Source organism: Mytilus galloprovincialis, chromosome 1 (assembly GCF_965363235.1).
Source record: "Mytilus galloprovincialis chromosome 1, xbMytGall1.hap1.1, whole genome shotgun sequence".
Classification (NCBI taxonomy): Eukaryota; Metazoa; Mollusca; class Bivalvia; order Mytilida; family Mytilidae; genus Mytilus; species Mytilus galloprovincialis.
Genome location: NC_134838.1, coordinates 100498183 through 100518458, shown reverse-complemented (window position 1 = coordinate 100518458; position 20276 = coordinate 100498183). Strand labels below are relative to the sequence as shown.

Sequence of the window (20276 nt, the reverse complement as noted above, 5' to 3'; positions counted from 1 at the left end):
CGTATAATCGTCAATTTTTTTTCAATCGGTCACACGGTGGGTATGGTTGTCCTGCGAGAGAACGTTCTGTGCTGGTGATTCGGTCCTGACGGGTGCTGGTGATCAATGAAAAAATGTAATCAAAGACGAAAATGATGATTTTTGACGTTTTCACTCATAAAAAATGGAAGAAAACAGTTGAGATTTTTCAATTTTGTTTCTTATGGGTTCATATGTAAACCATTAAAAAGTTGACCCTCTAAACTGTTTCACTAAGCGTAACACAAAAATGCTCATTTTCAGAAAATCTAGAACTGAAAAAATAAAACAAAAATGCTCATAGAGTCCGCTTTCTAAACCGCAATCCACACGACAAAACTATTTTGTGAAAAAATATTGCAATTTATTAAAATGTATCATTTTCTCAATTTATTCATGTCCTGATACTGTGCTGGTGGGTCCTGTCATTGTGCTGGTGATTTTGGATAAGAAGTTGGTCATATTTGAAACAAATGTTACAAAATCAATAAAATTGGGCAGATAAATGTTGTCAATAGGATCTATGACTCCTATTTTAGCTCTTGTGCATCCATTTGGCTGTTTAATATGTGTTTTCAAATGATCGTAACTTGTATTACATAATTACATAAAAGGGCAACATCTTTCGTCAAATATCAGATAACAATATATAGTATCTAAAATAAGAATAGTTTTATTAAGATATTAAATGCCCCTTTCATTGATGCTTCAACAATGATCAAAGCCCATGCCGCATAGACATGTTTGTTAGCGCTCCGCATACACCTCGCCACTTCCACCCAACCAACCCTCCTAGTTTCCTCCTTCATTGTTACAGTGGTGTACCAACACAACAATTTATCACATAAAATAATAACACAAAGTCACATTATTGAACAACGAATGCTCGCAGATACTAAAAGCTAGTTCAAAGCCGCATTTTCAACTAATAGATAAACCATGTTCTCATATACAAAAATCCCAATCGTGTCGATTAAAAAAGTCTCAAAACTTAGTTCACATTTTAATGTTTGATGAAGCAGAACTTTAAAAGTGTGCAGTGAATCTTGTGCTCACAACAGTTATTGTCATAATTATTTTTACATAAGACTTATAAAGGAATTAAGAAGGTACCAAGAAATATTTTACAGTTCAATTTAATAATCATGAATGGAAGAAAATGGTACGGAAGTTTACATAGGACAAAAAAAAATTGATAGTATTTTTTGGCGAAAGACTTACACGCTTCTTTACGTTATATAGTACAGCTCTTCTATAAAAGCATACGATGACGTATGGTTGTTAACACATACTTCCTTTGGTTTCTTATGGAAATTTGTCCATTGACAACAAACATACCACATCCTCTACTTTATATAAGTATTGTATAAATTACAACGTATTTTGGTGATCTTGCAAAATGATCGTAATCCCGAAAATCGTAAACATATTTTCTTATCTTAAAAGGGGGCAAGAAGGGTTCCATTAACAGGCCAATAAATATAATTACAGTTAAGATTTTTACGAGATGGGTCACACTGAGGTCACTTTGCATACGGAAAATATGTCGGGGGAATTGCTTCCTGGAAGGAAGCAATTAAAATAAAGTAAACTTCTTCTAAATATGAATAAATTAAAGAATTGTCTTCAGAAAAAAGTATATGTACATAAGTTTTATAAAGTAAAGTATCCATTGAGTTATAAAAAACACATGCATTATTTTTTTTTAATTTGAGGTTTCTATGACTTTAACGAAAAGAGTTGAGAATGTCTTTTAAATTTAAAGACTGACACATGACGTTACGATCTAATATATATATATATATTGGGGTGGACGTGATTGAACACACGAATTCTGTAAAGAGATTCAAAATTAGGGGAATGTGTGTTGCTGTGGAACTTATCACCCCTTTTTGTGATATTGACCTAGAAAGGAATCGAAGTAAGTTGTATATATGATATAAAGTAGTTTGTAGGGGGAATAACTCTCTTACTTTTCATGATTGAAACGTAGAGTCTATTTATTTAAGATATTGTGACACTGATAGTGGGGTTTCGTTACCTTTTTTTTTATTTTTTCAATTTTTTGTTGGTTACAAAACCCAGTAATCAGCGGTTGTTGTTGGTCATATTTTGTTTTTCATAAATCAGGAATTGTTTTTTTCGTTTTAATTGGTTCAAATTTTGTATGTCGAGGCCTTTCATAGTTGACAATACGGTATGGGTTTTGTTCATTTTTGAAGACCATACTGTGACCTAGTATAGTTGCTTAAATCCGCTTCATAAAGACATTCAGATTATAGTTTTAATTCTTATAGTATAAAAAAAGAAGATGTGGTATGATTGCCAATGAGACAACTATCCACAAAAGACCAAAATGACACAGACATTAACAACTATAGGTTACCGTACGGCCTTCAACAATGAGCAAAGCCCATACCGCATAGTGAGCTATAAAAGGCCCCGATGTAAAGCAATTCAAACGAGAAAACTTACGGTCTTATTTATGTAAAAAAAATGAACGAAAAACAAATATGTAACACATAAACAAACGACAACCACTGAATTACAGGCTCCTGACTTGGGACAGGCACATACATAAATAATGTGGCGGGGTTAAACATGTTAGCGGGATCCCAACCCTCCCCCTAACCTGGGACAGTGGTATAACAGTACAACATAAGAACGAATAGATTTGTTTAATAATTGGATTCGTTGAAACGTTTAAAATCCTGTGAGGTATATTGTAAACTAACTATCAAAAATAGATACTAAAAACGCGTCACAACTGTCAATAGATCTGTCCATATATAGAATAATGCTTAGACATCTTAATTATAGGATTTCTTATTTCTGTGATTATAGTTGTAGAATATGCTTACACAATAAGATAATAGGGCTATGTTCTTGTTTACAGGAAAACACACATAGTTCATCGTAAGCATCATAATCAGTAAGAAAGGATAAATACAAATCACAGAAAATAATTGTCATATACGGTCAGTTGCACTCCTCAATAACATGTCATAGGTGCAGCAATGTATAATAAACAGAAATCACATGTGGGTGCACTATAAAGCTTTAAAGCAAAACTTTTGAAATATGAAATAAAACAAATATTTTTTTAATAAATTCAACTCTACTTACCAAATAGAACAAGCGAAAATATGTCTTATCCATTATTGTAAGTAATTCTTCTTTCTTTGCTTATCTATATTATTTTGTTTTGTTATACTAGAAATTGCACTTTATTAGCCGATGTTAGAAGTTTAAAGCTACATACTTAGCTTAATATGGAATGGAATATTAAGTCAAATTTTGCATTCACGCCGGCGTCATCATTTCAGTTTTTGAACATGATATTTTGAATAATTTATATAACAAACGTATGAAACAGGAAAGGGAATAATTTTTTTCAGATTTGTATTGTTGATCAATTAAATTCAAATAATTTAGAGAATATTTTTAAGCAATACCATCTAGGTTTAGGCTAACATTTGGAAATATCGATTTGTTCAGAATAACAGCATTAAAATGATACTTATAATGTGTAATACCATTATTCAAGATACAATGGACCAATGAAGAAGAGTACCCACATGCCTTTTAGTTAACAGTGTTGAAAAAGTTATAGGTTTAAAGTTATTATAGATATACTGAAAGACCTCTTACTATATATATTTTCCACCGAGTAATTCAAAATGTGCCATTTCGTTGCCTCACCCTTATGCCCAATGGGAACTTATTAGCTATTGAGTTCACAGAAGGCAGCACTTTTAATGATAAAAACTTACACCAGTAAAAGTCCTACTAAAATATCAATCTAACTGAAAGCCCTAATTAAATCCATATATGAGTTTCTCACTTACTGACCTTACTCGTTACTGGAGTTTTTTCTTTCTTAAGATACCATATTCACTAATTTGGCGTTTTATGCCTGTTATTTTGTTTTTTATAGAAAGAAGTGTAAACTGCAAAACCGATCACCAATACAAGATATAAAAATTTTGAATATGTCTGAATCGAGCACATGGTGACTTTCGCGGAGTTCTCGCCCTTGAAAGATAATTAGCGCCCTATTTAATAGTTAAGTCTTTCATTTTAAAAATTAGAAAGGAGATGTGAAAAGAAAAACGAATATCCGTTATTCAGGTAGACCTGAAGTTTTTGAATAGTTTTTATACGACCGCAAAAATTTTAATTTTTTCGTCGTATATTGCTATCACGTTGGCGTCGTCGTCCGAATACTTTTAGTTTTCGCACTCTAACTTTAGTAAAAGTGAATAGAAATCTATGAAATTTTAACACAAGGTTTATGACCACAAAAGGAAGGTTGGGGTTGATTTTGGGAGTTTTGATCCCAACATTTTAGGAATTAGGGGCCAAAAAGGGCCCAAATAAGCATTTTCTTGGTTTTCGCACAATAACTTAAGTTTAAGTAAATAGAAATCTATGAAATTTTGACACAAGGTTTATGACCACAAAAGGAAGGTTGGGATTGATTTTGGGAGTTTTTGGTTCTTACAGGTTAGGAATTAGGGGCCAAAAAAAGGGCCCAAATAAGCATTATTCTTGGTTTTCGCACAATAACTTTAGTTTAAGTAAATAGAAATCAATGAAATTTAAACACAAGGTTTATGACCACAAAAGGAAGGTTGGTATTGATTTTGGGAGTTGAGGTCTGAACAGTTTAGGAATTAGGGGCCAAAAAGGGGCCCAAGTAAGCATTATTCTTGGTTTTCGCACCATAACTTTAGTTTAAGTAAATAGAAATCTATGAAATTTAAACACAAGGTTTATGACCACTAAAGGAAGGTTGGGTTTGATTTTGGGAGTTTTGGTCCCAACGGTTTAGGAATAAGGGGCCTAAAGGGTCCAAAATTGAACTTAGTTTGATTTCATCAAAAATTGAATAATTGGGGTTCTTTGATATGCCGAATCTAACTGTGTATGTAGATTCTTAATTTTTGGTCCCGTTTTCAAATTGGTCTACATTAAGGTCCAAAGGGTCCAAAATTAAACTTACTTAGTCTAGTTTGATTTTGACAAAAATTGAATCCTTGGGGTTCTTTGATATGCTGAATCTAAAAATGTACTTAGATTTTTGATTATTGGCCCAGTTTTCAAGTTGGTCCAAATCGGGTCCAAATTAAACTTTTTTTGATTTCATCAAAAATTGAATAATTGGGGTTCTTTGATATGCCAAATCTTACTGTGTATGTAGATTCTTAATTTTTAGTCCCGTTTTCAAATTGGTCTACATTAAAGTTCAAAGGATCCAAAATTAAACTAAGTTTGATTTTAACAAAAATTGAATTCTTGAGCTTTTTTGATATGCTGAATCTAAACATGTACTTAGATTTTTGATTATGGGCCCAGTTTTCAAGTTGGTTCAAATCAGGATCCAAAATTATTATATTAAGTATTGTGCAATAGCAAGAAATTTTCAATTGCACAGTATTGCGCAATAGCAAGAAATCTTCAATTGCACAGTATTGTGCAATAGCAAATATTTTCAATTGCACAGTATTGTGCAATAGCAAGAAATATCTAATTGCACAATATTGTGCAATAGCAAGAAATTTTCAGTTGATTGGAGTTATCTTTCTTTGTCCAGAATAGTAGTTGAATCAACTTAAATAATTGTTTTATACAATATACAATGTATATTCACTTTTACTACCAACTGATAAATTAAAACAATCTTTACCATTCAGTGATAACAAGCACCTTTTGTTACATTTTAATATTTTATGATGTATTTAAATGAGTAGTTATTGTTGCAAACTCCATTAGAAATTTGAATTGAGATCAGTTTTGGAAAAAGGGAAAGTGAGATGTGAAAAAAAATGGAGGGGGGGGGGGTTAAATTTTTCTGAAATTTGAATTGAGATCAGTTTTGGAAAAAGGGAAAGTGAGATGTGAAAAAAAAGGGGGGGGGGTTAAATTTTTCTCATTTCAGATTTCATAAAAAAAAAAGAAAATTTTTTTTGCTCAAAGGAAAAAAAAGTATTTTAAGTTCATTAGACCACATTCATTCTGTGTCAGAAACCTATGCTGTGTCAACTATTTAATCACAATCCAAATTTAGAGCTGAATCCAGCTTGAATGTTGTGTCCATACTTGCCCCAACCGTTCAGGGTTCAACCTCTGCGGTCGTATAAAGCTGCGCCCTGCGGAGCATCTGGTTTTAATTAGCTGTGAAAAATACTTTATTTGGTTAACTATTGTAATTTAATATATTACAAATGTTATAGTAAAATTTTGTCTTTGGCAATTCATAATTTTACTGTAACACAAACATAAAATATCTTGACATTGCAATTAATTAATTCACGCTTACATCCTAGTGTGTGGGGGATAATTAATTAATTTACACTTGCATTCTTGAAGGTGTGGAATATTAATCTGATCCATTTAAAATTTTAAAATGCAGAATTATTCATTGTATAAAGCTGTTTCACGGTATGTTTTAATATTAACTTGTATTTTTAGAAAAAAAAAATGATCAGTTTGAAAGTATTATTTAAAGTTATTTGGAATAAGCATGATTTATAAAGTCCCATAACCCTTTAAGTATTAAATTTTTAATTATGTTGGATTGTAGTATGCAGACTTGAGTTATCAAGAAATGTACTTGGAATTGTAGACGTCGTTAACATTTAAATACCTATCACTTTAAGATGAAAATAATGAAAATTGAAAAGGATCTTGTCGTCAAAGAACCAATTTGAAACATCTTTCTGAAAACATTCAAAATTTATATCAGCACGTTAAGATTGCGCGAAAAGTTTATCACAAATGTGCGTCAAACCTCATTACATTTGGGCGAAATTTATCTATAGATTTCTAAAAAGTAATAAAGTGATGATGGTTAGTATTAAATAGCTCGGTGGGTTTTTCCTAATCATGTTTTAATTTTTACTTAAATTGCCTGATTCTTACAAAGACTGGCACTTACTATTTGAATAAAAGACAAAATAATATTAATATATTTACCAATATAATTTAATTTAAACAAAATTTCCGGGAAGTTCGTGTTCTTGTAGGATATGATCAATTCGCGCGAACGTTATACTAATCTGTTCGTGCAAATGAAATATCTGTAAAAATTCAAAATTGCGCTAACTTAGGACGCACATTTGAACACATCGGAGATTTTTCACTTTCAATCAGACAACAACTTAAATATGTCGTAATTACTTTTATAGACCTAAAAAAATATAAATGGGGAACCAATTGAAAGATGTTGTTTTTGATGATGATTTTATAATGATGAGTGTCTGCTTAATGCCCAGTGGTAAATGTCCAACCTTAATTCAGAAAGAACCTTGATAGGGTATGAACTATGTCCTACTGTGTTATTTTATAGCTTATTAAGACACGATTGTAAATATAAATGGTCAGTGAACAACATAGTAAAAATCAAACATTTAGGGACACCTTTCTAGAAGCTAATTTAATTTGAAACAGCATTTTAATGTCAAGAATGTTTGTAACATATACATTAAATCGGATATGTATACCATCATTTTTGGGGCCCTTTATAGCTTGCTGTTCGATGTAAGTTAAGGTGTCGAAGACCGTACTTTGACCTATAATGATTTACTTTTACAAATTGTGACTTGGATGAAGAGTTGTCTCATTGGCACATATACCACATCTTTTTATATCTAGATACTACAGTGTTGGTTTTGTAACTTTATAAATCATTATATTTTGTCCAGTAAAAACAATCTATCGCACCGGTTCTAAATATATTTTACCACTGTGTGCATTAACAATCATATGAGATTGGTAATAATAAGATTTGAGTTGTTACATCACATGAGATTGGTAATAATATGATTTGAGTTGTTACATCACATTTGACCTTGCCTCTGAAATGGTCAAACTCTGCTCACCTGGTTAAAAATCAATTATTATTGATCTCAGAAAAAATTACAATAAAAGGATTATTTACTATTTTTCAGATTGGCTTCAATTCAGTACATGAAACAAACGGTTTTAAAAAAAAAATACATTTGCCAAGGTATTGGTGTTGATGTGGAATGAGTACCAATGAGACGATTCTCCATTCAAGTCACAAAACAAAGATAGTTAACAAATATAGATCAAAGTACGGCCTTCAAGTATAAATATCGACATGAATATGTCATAGATTTTCTGTTAAGCCAAAAAAGGTTATATGACACGTTTGTTTGTATGTGATGAAGTAAGAATAACATCAATGGACTTCGTTGTTTAACTGATAAGGTGTTAATAGATAGGACTATCCTTTAAAAATAGAAAGTCTAATAATTATTTAAAATGAAAGAAATTTTCAGTTTCATTCATATCATGATGTTTAAACTTATCAATCAAAGCTATTTTGTACAGAATGGACATATGGTTTTCTTCTAAGCGGTAAGTTCATCTTTTTCTTTTGTTTATTTATATTTTCCCTACTTATCAACTGTTTAGGGATTCACAATGCAAACATCAGTTTCTTTCTATTATATAGAGGTGGTTTTTATTAGGTAGACGAAAATAAATTCACGTAAGTTAACAATTATATTTTTTTTCCGAAAAAAAAAGAGAAGTTAGTATAAATAAGAAGACGTTTATGAGTGCAAAGTAGACAACTCTCCATCAAATCACAATTTATAAAAGTAAACCATTATAGGTCAATGTAAGGCCTTCAACGAGGAGCATTGGCTCACACCAAACAGCAAGCTTTAAAGGGCCCCAACAAAAAATACTAGTGTAAAACTATTCAAACCGGAAAACCAACGGTCTAATTTATATAAAATACAAGAAACGAGAAACACTTATGAACCACATCAACGAACGACAACTACTGAACATCAGATTCAGGCTGACTAAGGACAGGTGGAAACAATAGCAGGAATGAATTAACATATCGTTTAGGCCAGCATTTGTACAGATATCAATAAAATTAAACATTTTTTTTTATGAGATATTAGTTATTTTTGTTCAAAAGGTCAAATAAATTTGTAGACTTCTTCGTCTCATTCACAATATTTTATTGGAGTTAGTTTGCTGTTAGAAGTGTTGCCACCTGTCAATTCAATATGATTTTGCTTTGCTAGAGCCGAACTCTAATTGATATTTGAATAAGAGGGTATGGTAAATTGGGGGTGAAAAGGGGGGGGGGGGGGCTAGCAATAGACCATGTAAGAAAAGTCGCTACAGAGTTCTTAAAGGTGAAGATTATACTCTCCAGACACGAAGTACAGGATTTAAAATCCAATTTTGACCGCATATGGTTTTGTATAGGTCCATTCGACACAGCCGATCGGACGCCCGATAAGCATATCTCTAACTGTCATATGGGAGTTCGCTTGACTGTTTCTATATCTAGGTCAACCCGGGAGTTCTATCGAAGACCAGAACAAGCCAATGATATATTTATAGGTAGTGGATGGATATACTTCCAGTTTATCCCGAATCTTATCTGAAAAAAATATCGCTGTAGAGCTCACCTAGTTAGTTAAAAATACTATTATTTAACAGTTCCTCGAAAATTAAGATCACTGTCACAATTACGTACATTGAACATAATGTGTTAATAAAACGCAGAGAAATGACCGTTTCACAGTTTGCCAATTGTATATTTTGGTTATCTCAACATCATATAAGGTATTGTTTGAAACCACAAAGTGTTTCTCACGTCATGTGTCCAAAATAAAAATAAATCACAATGAAATAAAGATAACCACGGAATTGACGTGTAGGAACTTCTATCACAAGATCGAAAAGTGCTAAATATGAACAATAATATACTATTTTTTTAAATTGTAATTTTTTAAATTTTTTTTTCAAATGTCAATTTTGATTATTGATAGAAGTATGATATACAAAACATGCATATAACATAATTTTCTTAAATTCCTAATCTTATAAAGAATTTGCTCATAAACTAAGGTTTCAACTCCAATAGTCAAAGTAAACATAACTTATATTTGCTATTGTTATAAATGTTTTTTTGGTAATGTAGCTCATAATGTTTTATGTATTTAAAATTCACCATTTGTTTCAAATGTTAAGGTTTGGTCGTTTCTGATTAAGGTGAATCCAAAAGGAGACACACTTATAAATTGTTATTTTTAATTTATCTGATGGTCCCTTTTCTTTTTCTATAAACACAGTGTTGAGATATAAATTGAGTGTTGTGTGTTATTTTTGAAGCTATAAAGGTCTAATCTGGTATTGTGTGAACCCTGCGGAATAGGTGAAGCATTTTGTTAGTCCAACTTAGGTTCATTATAGCCGGGAAACTCACTGTTATAGGTTAGAAGTTGTTCACAAGCCTTCAGAAATAGAAGACATGATACCCGCCTTTAGAAATCACCACACTTCCGGTAATACAATCAATAACAACAACCGAATTTAGCCTTGTTTAGAATTTCCACAAAGACAATCTTTATTGCGTAAGAAATCAGTGTATAAGAATCATGAAGGTGAGCATGCTGTTTATTGATTTATCTTTTGTTTTGAAATTACCACAAAGAACTAACATCTTGTAGGAGTTCAATTGCGTCTATACTGAAAATATTTATTTGTTATTCTCACGCCTTGTATTGGTCAAGGCTATAATCCGACGAAGCATGTTATCCATTCTTAATATACAAAATTTTACTATTATCGAGAATGGACGTAAAAGATTCGAGGTTAGTTTAATTATTTTATTTATAAATGGTTTATGAAAATAAACATTAGAAACATGCTTGGAAGAATTAATGGCACCAATTCATGTAAACATTAGAATACTGTCATAAATAACAATACGATTTATCGGACTTGCTGCATTTGGAGGGATATCTGTAGGCGACAATACACAAACGATGCAAACAATAGGTCACATGACATGTGTATGCGGACAAAAAGGGAAATATCTTTATAAACACAAAATTCTTAACCTTCGTCATCGATAACTGTATATTAAAGATGGAGGTGATAATAGATGGGTGCACCAGAAGGGAGAATAATGATAATAATAAACTAAGTACTAATTAATTTAAGCCGATAATTGGTCAACTGGTTTAGTTTAAGAATAAGTTACTTGTATATATAGGGTGATAAATAAGGATTAGTTCGATTTGAAAAGTGCTTCATAATAAAGTATTCATTAGAATTATTGTTCCATTTTCACTTTTTGTTGCATTTTCAAATCTTTTTTGTGTAAGTTGTAATCGATGACGTTGCACGGCAGCAAATTATCAAATCTTTATTTGTAAACTGTATGTCTGATAAAACTAGCTACTACTTTGGAATACTTATACCTGTTGACAATTGATATTTTGGAACATGATGGCAAAATAAACAATTTTGTTCTGTTTTAATCACTATGGTGGCTTTTATTTTGTCCTTTGCGGTTGTATTGTGCTGAATGATCAGAATGAAAACTCGTTTACGTGCCTAGACAATTAACAAAAACATGAAGTCAAATGTGCGCCTTAATGTAGGAGGCGTAATTTCTTAGTGATTGGACGTTATAGATCACTGTCATTGAGTATTTTATTATGCAGTTAAGCTGCATTATGCGAACACCCTAGATTTGTGTTCTACCTAATAAATGCCCAAATACTTGCCATTGTTATTATCTAGCTGGCTACTATGTTATATATAACTAATTGAACACTTTTTTAATACTTTTAATTCTGGATTACAAAAAATATGACCAGAAAAACCTTAAATGATCGTCGAATCACCCAAAAGTGTTGAAGTGGCACATAGTAAGTAGTGCTCATTAAGAATCCTTAATATGTAGTTTATTATCGCCTGTGCTTTTGGCTAAGATGTCAAAGAACAATTGTTTGAAATATTTAATCGCCGAAAATCTCTAAAGACAAGTAGTTTAGATTTCCAAAATGGCAAAAGTCGTAGGAATATTGTTTGTCATCAATACGTAGGACAACTGTTAAGCTGTTGGCGGCAATTTCAAATTAGAAGACGAAATTTTCGTATTTTTTTCAATTTGGACCACGTCGCAGGGGTTCAAATTAGCGGTGGTCCGAGGTCCGCGACCTTACACTTTTGCAATCGGACTTTCGATTTGGTCACTGGCTACGCGCGACGCCTGATAGGACCTTCCACTTGAAAGAAAATAAAAAATAACTTTGCAAACATTTTCACAAAAGTCTCCAAATAAACGATCTCAAAACTTATTTTTATCATTATTATTCACGACAGCGATGTTCTTTTTGTTCAACCGCTAGCTTTATACAAAAAAATCGCCGACAAATAATGTATAATTTCGAGTAAAATCGTATCTGACTGACAAAAACAACATTGGAAACACCATAACAATGGCTGCCGTGAAGAACATTACAATAATATCGGATCCGATTCCGGCAGCGGATAAGGGTAATTCCGTCTTTTTGGCGATCAACTACAAAAAAAACATACAGGCAGGTGACAAAATACATCTTTGCATGGTAAATGAATATAAACACTAGAATTGAAAAACGAAAGATATATGTAAAAGAAGGGAAAAGCAGAAAATATTTTATACAGAAACTCAAGATTACTTTTTGACAAATTTTAATGTCAAACTCCAATACAATGTGACAGCTGGGAACAGTATATCTAACAATATATATGTTCCTGGTCACAGTATAAATTTTCTTTATCAGTGATAAATGTTGATAACGCATGTAAGATGCTTTTAAAGTGTTAACATATTACTGCAATTTGAGGGGTATTTAATTCTCAATTTTGAAGGGTCAGTGGTTAAAGTAGCTGAAAGTTTCTTACTTTATTTTCACAACTAATTAATGCAACTTTATTATATATAACACCTGAATGTAAGCAAATCATATGATATATAGATGGCGTCCTTTGAGCCACTCTTCCCCGTCCTGTTTGATTACTTTGACACGGCTGAGACCCCTACCTCTCAACCATATTCATTCATGTATGGGACTATATAACTAATCAAATGAAATATAGGGTTGTTCCCGGGGTCACCCCACCCCTCCAGTTTGGGAACTTTGAAACAGTAGGGATCCCCACCCCTAAACCATGTATATTCAAGTATGGGACCATATAATAAATCAAATGAAATATAGGAGGAGTCCCTGTGGTCACTCTACACTCTCCTGTTTGAGAACTTGGAAATGGTTGATGTCCCCACCCTTAAACCATATATACTCATGTATGGTATTATATAACAAATCGAATGAAATTAAGGGGGAGTCCATGTGGTCACCCTACCTCCTCCTGTTTGATAACTTAGAAACGGATGAGATCCCAACCCCAATACCATACATACTCATGTATGGGACAATATAAATTATATAACTAATCAAATGAAATGTAGGGGGGAGTCCCTGGGGTCAACCCACCCCTCCTGTTACGGAACTTTAAAACGGTCAAGATCCCCACCCTAAACCATATATTCAAGTATTGGATAATATGATAAATCAAATGTAATATAGGGGAGTCCCTGGAGTCGCCCCCTCCCGTTTGAGAACTTGAAAATGGTCGAGGTCCCCAGCCTGAACCATACATACTCATGTATGGGACAATATAACTAATCAAATGAAATATAGGGGGAGTCTCTGGGGTCACCCACCCCTCTTGTTTGGGAATTTACGAAACGCTCGAGATCCCTAACCCTAAACACAGTATATATTCAAGTATGGGACTATATAATCAATTTAATAAAATATAGAGGGAGTCCCTGGAGTTGCCCCACCCCTTCCATTTGAGAACTTGGAAATGGTCGAGATCCCCACCCCTAAATCATACATACTCATGTATGGGACTATATGACAAATCAAATGAAATATAGGGGAGTCCCTGTGGTCACCCTACCCCCTTCTTTTTGTTAACTTGGAAACGTATGACATCCCCACCCCACTCCTAAACTATATATATATTCATGTATTAGACAATATGATAAATAAAATGAAATATAGTGGGAGTTCCTGTAGTGAGTCATCCCGACACCTCCTGTTTGAGAACTTGGAAACGGTCGAGATCCCAACCCCTAAACCATATATATTCAAGTATAGGACAATATGATAATCAAATAAAATATAGGGCGAGTCCCTTGACTCACCCAACCACCTCCTGTTTGAGAACTTGGAAACGGTCGACATCCCCACCCCTTAACCATATATATTAATGTTTGGGACAATATAAAAAATCAAATGAAATATAGGGTAGTCGCTGGGGGTCACACCACCCCTTTCGTTTGAGAATTTGAAAATGGTCGAGATCCCCACCACTAAATCCTATATATTCAGGTTTGGGACAATATAACAAATCAAATGAAATATAGGGGGAGTCATTTGGGTCAGCCACCCACTCCTGTTTGAGAATTTGAAAACCGTTGAGATTCTCACCCCTTAACCATATATATTCATGTATGGGACCATATAACAGGCCAATGAAATAAAGGGGAAGTCCCTGGGTTCACCGTACAGCCTTCTGTTTGAGAACTTGGAAATGGTGAAGATCCTCACCCCTAAACCATATAAACTCATGTATGGGACAGTATAGCATATCAAATGAAATATAGGGGATTCCCTGTTGTCACCCCACACCTCCTGGGAACGTGGAAACGGTCTAGATCCCCACTCCTAAACAATATATATTCATTTATGGTTCAATATAACTAATTAATTGAAATATAGGGGGAGTCCCTGTGGTCACCCTACCCCCTCCTGTTTGAGAACTTTGAAACCGATGAGATCCCCACCCCTAAACCATATAAATTCATGTATGGGACAATACACCAAATCAAATGAAATATAGGGGAAGTACCTGGGGTCACCCTACCCCTTTCTGTTTGATAACTTGAAAACAGTTGAGATCCCCACCCCTTTACCATATATATTCATGTATGGCACAATGTAACAAATCATTTACATGTACTGTGGGCAGGTCAGACAGACCTCACCTTTAATCCCTGTAGTATTGAACATTTGTATGATTTGTGTCTTTTGACATTTGTACTATAGAAGACAAACTCAGTTTTCTTTCAAGGGAAACCAGTCAATTCATACTATTACATGTTCATACTAAGTCAACTTGTACTACTAACAGTCAACTAAAACCAACGTTAACTACCAACTAGAACAACTGCAATAATTGCGAACTTGTACCACTGCAGACTCATCATAAAAAATATACATTGATATATGCACTGCTTTTGAAACCTTGATAACATATAAATTATTTGCCTTAATAATTGATTCATTAGATTAACATAAATGTACAATATATGAATGTTTAATGTTGAAGCAACATATGAGTGCCACAGATTTCATAATTACGTTTGCCCTGGTTTTTGGTTAACTGCCTTCAGCGCTGACAGCGCTTCGATTATATTTCTGAAGTCAGTGTCATGAACAGTTGGATTGAATCCGAGGTGTCCAGTTCCTCCCTGCTTCTGACATAAATTGTATTGAATGATCAGCATAAATAATCTGTTACGTGTCTAGAGATTGAACAAAATGTATGTGTAGTTCGTGGAGTAAACATTTGAAGGATTTGTAGAACTTTCAACTTCTAGTTTTCCAATGCTTTTGTCACTTACGGTTTATGTTATTTCTACTGTGAAGTTTAATAGTATAATCTAGATCATATCTGGAATGTTATGACATCATGGATATACCAGTCAAATGCCTAAAAAGATGATTAAATGAATACTGATGTGTACCAATAGCTGTTTCTGACATTTACCAAAGTCATACTGTAAATGTGTGTTTATAAAATTAAAGGTCATACTTTGTATGGATCCCATTAGTTTTACGTGGTAATTGTAAAGGTTATGCATATTCCACAGAAGGTTCAACTTAAGAATACCACTTGCATGGATTTATAGCATGCATTGAAGCTAATCCCATATAGCATTGTTATTGATATCAGGGAAAACAGTCGATATATTAAAAAATGTACATTATTCTTTCCTTTAGTTTCACTGATGGTTTTAAATTTCTCTGTAAATGATATCTTGAAAATATGAGAAATGGAACAGAAAAAACTATTCTAATTTTTTGCAACACCAATTCTTCATCAAAACAATTTTGCTAAAGTGGATTTGATTAAGATAAACTCAATGTTTTACATTGGTCAACACGAATTGATTGATCTTTACGATGCTTGCTGTTTCGTCTTTACAATATTTCCAGTGAATTGTTTACAAGCAGTCCATCATTGTCTAGCTGGGCTTAAGTAATGGTTTGATTTTTTCGAGGGTTGGCATTCAATACTAGACAGTTTGCATAGCTGATGTCTACTATGTCAACACTAAGATTTCCTCTCATTTGCAACGATTCGCTTGTTTCTGCCTTAATATATTTTACAATGCAATTTAGAATGACTCTGCTAAACTACCTTCGTATGATACTTAATACCAAAGTATTTATCATTGATTTAGAAAAATATTGTTAAAATCTGGCTCCCACTCCAAAACATATGTTTAAGAGTCTTTTGCAAGGATTGTTTGCACAATAAAATATTATTTCTTTCAATTGGTTATATGGACCTAATCCATTCTGGCGTAATTGATCACCAAAATATATTACAGTTAGAAATCCAACATTATAGTAAGGCGATCGATTCCGCCATTCATTCTCTAAACACTTCCGGTAAATTAATCAATACTTCGTGATTAGGTTAGACAAAACTCTTCTGAGGTTTCGATTTTTTCACAAATTGATGACAAGATATATATTTTATGCTTACATAATAGGGCTGTGTTAGGGAAAATTAGTTGTTGGTTGGAAATTTATGATTGCTGTCATTCTGACGTCATTCCTTGTAAAATTCAGTCCGTAGAAACTCAAACAATAGAAATTATTAGTTTAAATTAGATTATCATGTGGTTAAAAGAAATTGAACCGTGTATTAAAGTGCTGAATGATTTGTGTGTATCTTCTATACTATTAAACGAGAAGACCTCATTTCGTGTGTCGCTTCTCCTCCTTCCACGTTAAATTAATCATCATGCCTCTGTGTCCTATAGGTAACATGTATAGTCGCATTTGTCATCCATTTTTATGATCATTCAGTTTGGGTTATTTTGGGAGAAAAACGAAAAAAATGCGTCCGGATATTATCCCGTCATTGAACAAAACTTCAAGTCAGATTAGACTTCCGGTTTGTGTTTTTCTGTACTTTGAACATACAAAGACTATGAATAAAGTGTATACATTTGCTTTCTGCTATCATTTTGAGTTATAGCATTTATCATCCTTGCTTAAAGTGTTTCAGTTTGGATTATTTTGGGAGAAAAACGAAAAAAAAAAAATATTTGCTATTTACTATCAATTCCAATAGTTAACTATCCACGGATATATTTCTGTATACTTACATACATTTACTATGAATAATTATATTTGTTATAATTTTTATATTAATTCCGATGGTTTACTGGGGGAGGGGACTCTTTACTATTCATGGCGTTCACTGGTGTATATATATTACTATTAACTATCAATTTCCCCTCGATTTCGCGGGTGTGTTCTAGTTTTACTAAAAGGATAAGTCTTGCATTGATTGAGGCTGATATAGCTCACTTAATTCACAACGGTTATAGATAATCCGTATCGTTATATCATGGTATGGGAATATGGCAACGACCAAAAATGAAATACTACGAAAAACAAATTTATACAGAGAAAACACAATATTATTTTAAGGTGAATTACCACCATTGATTTTCCCCTATTAGTTTTTGTTAGATTTGCACTATTCGAAAAAAGTGTGGAGAAATGATATTTGCCTTAATAAAGAAATACTTGGAATGAGTAAAGATTTATCCTGTCCAGTATTTTGGAAAAAAATTCACATAACATTTAATTGCATATAAGACAATAGCCATCACTGGAAGTTAACAAATCAAATGTTCATTTTGTTTTACCTGTGTACAAGCTTAAGTAACCATGTAACCTCAAGTTTCCAAATAATTCTATAGAATGGTGCTTTGAAATACCCAAGATTTTTGTGTATGACCTAGAAATGTTTTACTGTAATGAAATGTCGGATTAGTTACCTACAACTGTGAAATTCAATGGAATATTTTTTTCTACATATATTCGTATGCAACCGGATGTGACCTACTATGATTTGGTGTTATTACACCTTATAAGAATTAATTTAAAAAAAGAATGTTAGATTCATTTGTATCTGACAAATTATTATTCGTTGGGGCTTGTTTTATACTGATATAATTCTACAGTATAATTTGTCCCAATTCTCGAATGTGTTGCTTTATGGGTACTTCTATTTATATATATTCTTCATTTTGAAAGCAGTAGTTTAGCTCGTTGTTTTCTTATGTTAGTTTTATTTAAACATAGTAATATAAACTCTACAGCTTATATGTTAGAAAAGTACAGAGACATGCATTTACCTTTTTTTATTTTTGTTAATATAATAATAAATTGTATTTGATTAATATGCTAGTCAAATGATTGGCACTATACCGCTGTTTTTATTTTTACAGTTTGGCAGTGAAGTCTGGTAATGGTACACAAGGTGGACCAAACAGTAGAATACCTTTACCAGAGAGAGATGATCCGTAAGTAGTTCTTATACTCTTTGATGTTTCCAATGTGTACAGTTCGTGGATGTTATAACTAGATTTAAAATATCGCTGTAGTGTACACACTGCCTTAGTAAAGGAACTTAATGTTATAAAGATGAAACCAGTTCCGCGTGCTTACATGTCTTAAATGTTTTTTAAAGAATACAATGTGAGCAAATATTATACTTGAAACGATATATTATGTGTAAAATGGATATTTACCTTTTTAGAACACTTTTAGTTATATTGGTCCCTCTTTTTGTTCTTCGCATGTTACTTTGATTACACGCGGAGGTAAACAATGGGAATTGCTTCTCATACAGTAAAAATGTACTTGGCTATACTGACTTGTTCGAAAATAATGATATTTAAGAAGCATATCAACAGACACAATTGTATATGCTTCCGATTTCCATGCATCGCAAAAGACCTTCCTTCCTCTGATATTTAGGAAATGACAGTCTACACACTTATTTAATAACATCAACTTACAGTGAGGGAAAAGGTGTTTCAAATGATGACTTAAGCTCTCTGAAATGTCATTATGTTTATCTCTGTGTTTGTTTTCTGTAACATAACTGTTTCGAAATAGCATTATTTGACAACCCTGTTGGTAAACGAAAAGATAACAATGTACAGTCATCATTCTGTGTATACTTCTAATTTACATTTATGTAGTGTTTTCTGAACTTGTTCGAATTTTGTCATGTCGTTGTCAGTTTTTCGTCGACTGATGATTACCTTTTTACACCTTTCCCTACTTCGTCAACCACAATTTACGAACTACGCCGTTCACAATTTCCCATTATTATATACACAAAGAACATTCCCCTTTTCCCAATAAAATCATACGTTTTTGAAGGTAACGAAAACGAATTAATTACGAGGGTGCAAACCCTTTAATAGATATTTTACAAACTCACGCGACATCATTTCTGAAAGGCATACCATGACTTCAAAAGGGAACTTTTTTAAATAGACATTCAACTATCAAGACTGAATAAATATTACAACCAAAAGGTTCAGTAATATTTCTTCAAGATACAATAAAACAAATAATTACAGAAACAGTTTGTTGTAGGTAACATTTGACCTACAAAAAGTTAACAATATTTTATACTAAGGTTGTTGTTGAGAGATATTCAGAATTTATATTTATTTATTTCATCTTTTTTCTTTTCAATTTTGACATGCTTTTATTGTCAAACAGATATGTATATATTAATGACTAATTTATATTTCAGGCCTACACACGAAGAAATAGAAAGTTGGGGAGAATCTTTCGATAAATTAATGCAAAGTAAAGGTATTTTCAAATATCTGCACCTAGGATCTCACATTTTGTAGTTACTAAATGATTTCATTCAAGATGTTTATTTTTGAAAATGGTTATTGTTTTATGTTACAAACTCGTTATACTTTGGTTTGCAATCTTATATTATGTATCTAGAAGAAAAAATGCAATTAACATGCTTTAAAAACAAATGATATGCGTCCAAAGCGATTTTTCTGTAATCACATACATCAAGAAACATAAATGTAAGTATTTGAAAAACAAGGATGTACAAGAACAGAAACATTCAAAGAGCTAATTGACCAAAAGGAATCTGGCCTAATTCATCTTAGGTCAAATTTGCCTGAGGTGCGAAACAATTTAATGTTTTTTTTTAAAAGTAAATCATGGTCATATTTCTAGAGAAAGTACAAAAATAGATTGAATACAGTGAATACAAAC

General features: G+C 32.6%; 1 protein-coding gene across 6 annotated transcripts in view; it reads left to right on the top strand.

Moving 5' to 3' along the window:
• Positions 1-20276, top strand: part of LOC143047231 (regulator of G-protein signaling 17-like) — a 64450-nt gene that overhangs the window by 38990 nt on the left and 5184 nt on the right. For 4 of the 6 annotated variants that reach the window (XM_076220262.1, XM_076220242.1, XM_076220252.1 and 1 more), the window contains 2 exons: positions 18461-18535; positions 19786-19847. In XM_076220262.1, coding sequence (XP_076076377.1) covers positions 18461-18535; positions 19786-19847 — 137 coding nt within the window. The remainder of the gene's footprint in view (positions 1-18460; positions 18536-19785; positions 19848-20276) is intronic. The other 2 variants (XM_076220270.1, XM_076220257.1) reach the window with 1 other exon arrangement.